Raw genomic sequence first — 8,684 nt, forward strand, 5'->3', positions numbered from 1 at the left:
TTTTTTGACAATTAAAATCAATTTAAAACAATAAATTTTAATCATTATCTAAAATATTATATCAAATCACTCACTTCGTTTGGTTCGTTTGTATCTGCTTACTTTTGTTTCTAATACATTCTCATTTCCTTTTATAATGCTTAACCATGATTGGTGGATTTCTCTACCACTGTTGGTATTCATTTTATTAGTTTGCCTAATTATATTTAAATGCTCGTACAGTTGTCTTTTATAATTATTTTTTTCCTTTTTTCTAATTTTTACTGTATTTAGATCTATTGTACAACCTTCTGAATTACAATGGTCCGATACTGCCGAATTTGCATATTTTCCTTTAATTGCTCTGATATGTTCACTTAATCTTATTTTTAATTTTCTTTTAGTTTCTCCTATATATGTTTTTCTTGGATTACAATTACAATCAAATGAATATACTATTCCTTTTTCCTCTGTTATATCATATTTTTCTTCTTTTCTGTAACATAATTGTTTTTTAGTTGAATTTATTTTTTCCGGTATTAAGTTGATTCTATTTTTAATTACATTTTTAATTCTTTCAAATAGTTTTGGGACATATTTTAATTTAATAAATTTTTTCTCTTTATCTATTAATTTTGGTTGTTTGTCATTATCTAGTTTCTTAATCCATTTTTTTATTATACATTTTGGGTAGTCGTTTAGAATAAACATTTTAATTATTTCTTCTTCTTGTTTTTGCATTTCTATTTCACTTGTTCTTTGCCTTATTTTAGTCACATACATTTTAAATATATTATATTTCATGCTGACCAGAATTACAGATTTATAGTTGATTATTTTGGGTATTTGTATTGGTTTGACATATTTCTTATAAATTAATCTATTATTTTTTCTTTCTATGGTTATATCTAAGTAATTTATACTATTCTGTTGTTCTTTTTCTAACTTAGAAAAAGAACAACAAATGTTGCTGTAATTGTATTAGACATTTTAAATAATACTTAAATTTTTATTTATTAAAGAATACCAAATCCATTAAAAATAATAATAATGAGGTTTGATATTTAAAAAACTTGGTAATTTTAAATATATTTTTAGGTAGGAATAAATGTCCCAATTCCTGTTCCATTACCCATGTTTTCATTTACTGGTTCAAGAGGATCGTTTCTTGGTGACACAAATTTTTATGGAAAAGCAGTAAGTTATGTAACTAAATAAATATTTTAATTTATTCAAAATATAAAATTTTGATATAATATTGTTAAATAAAAGAAATGAATAGAAAAGTAAAATTTTTTGAAAATTATCTAAAATTGTAGTTCATTCATATATTGTGTTTTACAGATAAGAAACAAGTATATAAAATTTTCATAAATGCATTATAATTTATTAGATGGAAAGATACATAACATTTAATAAATAGTATAGCTTGCTTATATGTATGTATAATAATTAATGAAAAGTGAAGACTAAGTTTTAGTTAAATATAAGGATTTTACCTTTAAATTATTTTTAAATTGATTCAAGACTTAAAAAACTAAGTGAAGTTTCCTGTAATTTTGACAATTCTTATATAGAAAGAGTTGCTTCAATACAGCAAATTACTGATGTAGGGGTTTTTACATCTTTAAAGAGGTTTTTGACAAATACAAAAAAACCTTATATGGTAAACTTAAATTTAACTTATTCAACATAATATTTTAAAGAAAATTCAATTGTATTATGGAATTTTCATAGAGTTCTGAAAAATTCATGGGAATAACTGTTCCTCTAAAAAAATTTCTAAATATAGGAAAAAATATTTTTTGATTTGTTATTAAAAGAAATACTTTTGCATTAGTTTTATTCAAATTAAATAAATATTTCTATATGAAAACCGTTTTTATAGAGAAATTAAAACTGTTAAAACTAATTTTCATATTTCTATATGAAAATTACTGCTTGACTTGCTCAATTTTGAGGCTGATTTTATCCTCTGAAAATGTGTCATAAATTCATAATTTTATATCATATATTAATAATTCTGTATTTTACTTCTTAATGATTTCTTAGACTGCTTTTAATATATTTTACTTGCTGCATAATTTTATTACAGGAACTTTCTAACAAAGAAACTTATACACCAAACATTTTTCAATTTTATTTTATTAAACTTTATTTTAATTTAAAAGTTTTAGTAAATATTTACTTTTCGTTGTACAAAATTCGTTTTTGAGTCTAATTTTTCCTAGCTAAATAAACATAATTAATTAACTTCTGTTATTTTGTTTTAATAAATGAATTCACAATTAAATTAGATTTAAAATTTATTATGTTGTTATTTTCAGGGTTTGAATTTTTACACCCAACTTAAAACTGTGACGCAATTATGGAGAGAGCAGGATGCTGGTCACACCAAAGCTGCCACTGCTATGCCAGTGATGAGATAAAAATACAACAAAACATTCACTGTTTACCCTAGTCTTCCTCATTCCAGGCAAACAAAGTGATAATTATCAGAAGAGATTATGAAATCACAAATTTTCTGCAAATATTTCATTGTCTCTATTGCACTATATGGAAATAAATTATATATATTTTTAGGGTTTGTTATAATTTTAATATTTGATAAATTTTATAATTTGATCTGATTAATAATATAGTTTTTATTTTATTACAACAATTTTCAATGGAAAGTTTCCACCAAATTTTTGAAAGTAAAAGCTTATATGGAATAGTATATCATTTATATACTAGTCACATATTAATAATTCTGTATTTTCTTCCTTACTGATTTATTAAATTACTTATCAATATATATTATATAATACATAATTTTATTTATTGGTTTTACAACAAAATTATATACAGTAGACCCCTAATTAACCAGGGTTCCACATTATCTGAGGTGAACCCGTAAGTGAATAGTGAAGTTTACAAATGTTCGTAGATCACACAATTGGCGACCAACTGGGTGCGCCAAATAACATTAACAAAGTTCACATAATTCCAATATGCTGATCTCCGTTCGTTCAGAAAACACCTTAAGACGAATCGACGAGTTGTCGGCTACAAGTATCCTTCTTCCGGCGGTCGAAGAACAGACGGCGAGATAATCCAGACTCGATTTGAACTTTCAGGCACACTTGAAGTTCCAAACCAAACTTACTCGTTAGACAAAACTGATGTATACCCCGAAGTTCCTGTGTTGAAGCGAACTTATGTATACCTAAAGTTTCTAACCAAACTTAAATCCCCCGTTTCGACATTAATTAACCCTTTTATACAGTAATTAGTTTGAAAAAATTGCATTCACAATAAAGTATAAAATAATGAAAGAAAACACAATTATAAATTGATTCTTAACATATTAATTTCTTTTGACGAATTGTAAACAATGCATTTTTTCAATTGAGTTGAAATTATCATAACCGAATTGAACTGTTGACCGACTAGTTGTAAAATGTGTGATAATCAGAAAGATTGTAAGGAGAGATTTTTAATGTCCTCCTTTACTTATAAAGAAGGACATTAAAAAGCTTTGTGACTTAAAGAAATTTAACTTTTTAAAAACTTAATTATAAAATGAATTACACTTTACGCCTACATTTAAATATGTAAAATAAATACACTTAGCGTTACTTTTGCGACTGTTTAGAGCATAAAAGGCGCTCGCTAGTACTTTCAATAGCATAAAGCTACCATCTTCGGGTGAATATCGTATACGAATATTTTTCAAACGATTAGCATTCGAACAAAGCTATGAAAATAAGTGGTGCTCGTGGATTTTGGAATACGCAAATTGAATTTAAAAGATGTTCTAGTGTGAAAAGCATTGAGAATGTTAATATATTCCCCAAAATATTAAATAAGCAATTGAGTGAACGGTACGAACACCAGATAAGAGAGTAATTTGAATTATAAATCAAATTGCTCGAATAAAGATCCACAATTGTGGAATTTCAAGGGTAGGCACGTTGCACGGTGTTATAGCGGCAATATATAGGTTCTCCCGTACGAACGATTCTTTACGATCGTTGCACCGTTCGAGTAATCCGGTTTGGGCCCAGAGGGGGAACCGTACCAAATTTCGTCTCTAAGTTCAACGATTTGCTCCCAGCAATGATGAATCGATCGGTCATTCAGTCGGGACACGTGATTTTATATACTTTTATAAATGAACTTATTTTCGATAAGTGTTGCCAATTGTGATTGAAAAATAATCGTGGCATTAGTCAGTACATAGTTAAAATAAAATTTTTTATATAAATATTACCTACGTCATTTGGCATATTTTCAGACTTTTGTTATAGATTGGCATTTAAAACAGAGTCGAAGTTAATTTTCTTGATATTATTTGAAATCTTTCGAACGTTTCGGGCGATCAGCGGCGTAACGTTCTTCGAAATAAATTCGAATCTTCTAAAGCTTCGTCGGTTCTGAAAATATCTTCTGTTTTTGTCTAATTTAACAATGTTTTTACTGAAAACAATGAGCGATTTGCAGCGTAGAAGCGTAAGTACAGTAGAGCGTCGTTTATCCGAATCAATTGGGGACGAGTCGTTCGGATAACCGATTATCTACGAAAAAATATATTAACCTATCCCGTGTTGAAATTTTTCTCCGTTGCGTGTCGCTTCGCGTTGAATTTTCATCGANGTCATAACTAGCAACATCCATTGTTCTTTGCAGAACTTGCATCTCATCTTGCAAAAAGGTTGATAGTTAGCATTCAAATGTCGTCGTTTGTTATAGATCCCTGGAACACCTATAACCCCTAACCTATGAACATCCGATCACGTGATGAAAAATCCCCACTAAAACGGATAAAAGGCTGTTCTTACCCCCTCTCAGGGGAGTCTATTACCGAGCGCAGGATTAACAACATCGCGCCGATCTTCTAAACGAGCCGAATTCCGATCTCTGACGAACCTCGAAAGAAATAAGCGCGAAAGTCGCGATTTGATATAATTTGTGCCGTATTTGTGGATTATTCCTTGGATTGATATTTTAAAGGCATCCACGTTCAGATCTGGTCCTCGTAGGAGGGTGTGGGTTCGAACCCCACTCCTGACACCACTTTGTGAATACGGGGGCGTAAGGCTCCCGCTCTATAGTCAGGATAAGAGGTCAACCGAGTGTGAAGAGAGGTGATTGGGGTCGACGATAAGGTGAAGGGCGAGATCGAGTAAAAGAGTCTACCATTATTTTAACGAATATAAAATAACAATTTATTAAAGAATAGGCAAAATGACAAAAACTACACAAAGCTCTATACCGTCAGAGAGTTTTTATACGACAGAGAGAGTTTCACAGTGGTTTCATACCTCTTATAGCCGTCCACTTTGACGATTCTGAACGTGGATGCCTTTAAAATATCAATCCAAGGAATAATTCACAAATACGGCACAAATTATATCAAATCGCGACTTTCGCGCTTATTTCTTTAGAGGTTCGTTGGAGATCGGAATTCGGCTCGTTTAGAAGATCGGCGCGATGTTGTTAATCCTGCGCTCGGTAATAGACTCCCCTGAGAGGGGGTAAGAACGGCCTTTTATCCGTTTTAGTGGGGATTTTCCATCACATGATCGGATGTTCATAGGTTAGGGGTTATAGGTGTTCCAGGGATCTATAACAAACGACGACATTTGAATGCTAACTATCAACCTTTTTGCAAGATGAGATGCAAGTTCTGCAAAGAACAATGGATGTTGCTAGTTATGACTGGAAAGTTTACACAATCCCGGGCAAGATCGTTTTTTCTACTAGGGCGTTACATAAACGAAAGTTTAATTAATTAACAATTTTGTTAATATAAGAACAATATTTCCGTCACCAAAATTCCGGATCTCACACATTGCATAGGGTCAGTAATTTGTGTATAGGGTCTGCAACAATTTTCTTAGATTTTCAATTTAAAATGAAGAATCAGGTTATGATTTTCATAATTTAAGTTAAACATTTTTAGAAAGTAAAAGAATAAGAGTGCTAAGTGCAGTATATGAGCAAATAGTTTCAAAATTAAAACATTTGAAGTGTTAACCCATTTTACCGATGCTGAGTTAACATAAAATTTATTTTTGTTTTCACAGAAGAAATAAGTTTGTTATGAATAACTATATATATTATAATGTTTTTATTATGAAATCTTATGCTAAAATTTGCAAAGCTTAAAAATAGTTTCCACTATTTAACACTTCATCAAATAAAGATATAAAAAAATAATTTAAATGTTTATTTTTAATTTTTGATAAAATTTATATATTTAAAGCCTTCAATGAAATGTTATAAAGAAGAAATTTTTGGCCCAGTACTAATTACAATGAGTGTAGACACAATAGATGATGCCATTTCTATCATAAATAACAATCCATATGGCAATGGAACTGCCATATTCACAAGTAATGGTGCCACAGCTAGGAAATTTACTCAAGAAATAGATGTAGGACAGGTAAGATCTTTTGATTCAGAGTAATATACTGAGATAGAAATACATTTTATACTAATAAAAGATATTTTTAAATGATTTGTTTTAAAAATTATTTAATATTACAGGTAACCCCGTATAACACGGGAGTTACATTCCGAAAAATTGCCGTGTTATGCAAATTCGTGTTATACGAAACAAAGAACTAGTGCGAAAGGGGGGGTTAGGTTCCAAAAATTAAAAAACATGCTGTTAAATCCTTATTTAAATCGAATTTATTATTCATTTTTTTCATAGGTAAAGTACTTATTTATTATTTAAGTAAATATTTTACCAGAGAATTCATCCTATATGATGATCTCAGCATGAGCATCATCAACTAGTAACAGGTTTTGGGTGCGTTCGTTAATAGCGGTCGCTCTGCAACGGGAGTGCGCCGCTGTTTGTCGGCATTTCGGAATGATGGTAAAAGAAAGATGACGGCACCTGCACTATCGATAGTATCGTGATGGAGGAATCTATAATTCTAAAATGAGCTTTTAGAGGCAAAAGAAGGGTCCCAATTGTAAAATATAACCATTAAATGGATTATTTGTTGAAAGAACATTCAAAGTAGCCATGAAAACAATTAGAATGCTTGCGCGGAGTTAGGCGGAAGTATAGAAGAACGCACCCTTTATTACATTTCATGTTGTACGAGGGTTTTACCCAATTCCCGAACCATGTTAGAGTGAACCTGTGTTATACGGGAGATGTTCCCAATTCTCGAACCGTGTTAGAATGAATTTGTGCTATAGAAGTGCCATGTTATACGGGGGTTACCTGTATTTGCATAATAAGTAAAAACAATTATATTGTAGAATAAAATAGAGATTTTTTATTTAAGATAGAAAAAATATATAAATAAAATTTTGTTTTCTGGAGTAAGAAAATTTAAGTAAGATTTGAATGCAATTATAGAAAGTTTTTTCTACAACTGCATTCATTTACCTATTTTAACCACCCTGCAGTGACTGATGGATATATCCGTCAAGGGCGATCGTGTGGCTCTGGTGAACGATGGATATCCACAAAAGAATTTGCAGATATAGCTGAAAACTAGCCAAAAACTACCACCAAAAAAAAATTCACATAAAAAAGGAATTATGTTACAATAAAAAAAGACTTTTCTTTACTAGACATAACTGTTTACAAACTTTTTTTCAAAACGGTAATGAGAAAAAACACGTGGAAAAATACTTAAAAATTTCCCATGTTTATTCTCCACTACATAGAGATAGCACCATAACTGACTAATCCACTGCAGAAAGGTTAATAACCATAAATATTTGAATTACTTTGAATTATAGAAGATTTTCATTTTTTTATACTAATAGCTTTGTATTCATATTAATAAATAAAACTAAACTAGCTGGAACATTTTAGGACATTCATCTTGTTGATATCTAGCAAGTAGATTTGTCTGAAATCAAATTTTTATTGTGTAACACAAATTTTTTTCTTCTATTTTAATTTATATAATTTATTATTCTAAACTGTATTTAAACAATAAATTTGAAAATTTTTCCATTTTTATTGAGTAAAGAGTTCATCAAAAACTAACAGTTGCATCTTATTAGATTATTTTTTAAATTGAGAGTATAGTGTGGGATGATCATAATTAATTAAAGAGTTGATGTTTAGAGATAATTTACCAACAAGCTGGAACAGTTGACAATAACACAACCACATACCATAATACTTACTCTAGTATATAATGTTTAATGGAATTACAAATGTTTTCAACAGCATTAAGAGGCCTTCCTCAGGTAAATAAAGCTATTCCACAGATAGAACAAGAATCAACATATTCAAAAATGGAGAAACATTCCAAACAGAACTTGATGTGATTTGAAAATTACAAGATAAAATAAATGACAAAAAACTGTTACCTTTACAGATGATAAATAAATGAAATTGAGTAATATGATTTTGTAAAATTACCAGGATAGTAATTGTAAAATTGACAAACAGTTAATGACTATACAATAAAGAGTCTTCCTTTGTTCTTTTTCACATCTCAGGAAAATAAGTCTCATGGTAGAGTTGACCTTTCATTAGAGGCTTAGCAAAGTGAGGCAGACATGCAGCTTCTAATAAAAACATTGACTCTGCCATAAGACTGTTATTTTCCTGAGGTGTGAGAAAGGACAAGGGAAGACTCTTTATTGTATAGTCTTTACTTGTTTGTTAATTTAATTTTGAGTAATATGAATTTTAAAAATAAAACATATTAAAAATAGTGTAGGAACAGAAGTTA

At 29.8% G+C, this 8,684-nt stretch overlaps 1 protein-coding gene and 1 long non-coding RNA gene across 2 annotated transcripts in view; both read left to right on the top strand.

The window, feature by feature from the left end:
* The window catches only part of LOC111627466 (probable methylmalonate-semialdehyde dehydrogenase [acylating], mitochondrial), a 29,754-nt gene extending 23,315 nt beyond the window's left edge, over positions 1 to 6,439 (top strand). The window contains exon 11 of the mRNA XM_023371042.1: positions 6,230 to 6,439. Coding sequence (XP_023226810.1) covers positions 6,230 to 6,433 — 204 coding nt within the window. The 3' untranslated portion in view covers positions 6,434 to 6,439. The remainder of the gene's footprint in view (positions 1 to 6,229) is intronic.
* LOC111627468 lies at positions 1,068 to 2,580 on the top strand. Its single transcript, XR_002757010.1, has 2 exons — positions 1,068 to 1,176; positions 2,307 to 2,580. It is a non-coding gene; the product is annotated as an uncharacterized LOC111627468 (long non-coding RNA).
* Positions 6,440 to 8,684: the final 2,245 nt, after the last annotated feature.

Source organism: Centruroides sculpturatus, unplaced genomic scaffold (assembly GCF_000671375.1).
Source record: "Centruroides sculpturatus isolate CEXI.00-Female unplaced genomic scaffold, Cexi_2.0 scaffold494, whole genome shotgun sequence".
NCBI lineage: Eukaryota > Metazoa > Arthropoda > Arachnida > Scorpiones > Buthidae > Centruroides > Centruroides sculpturatus.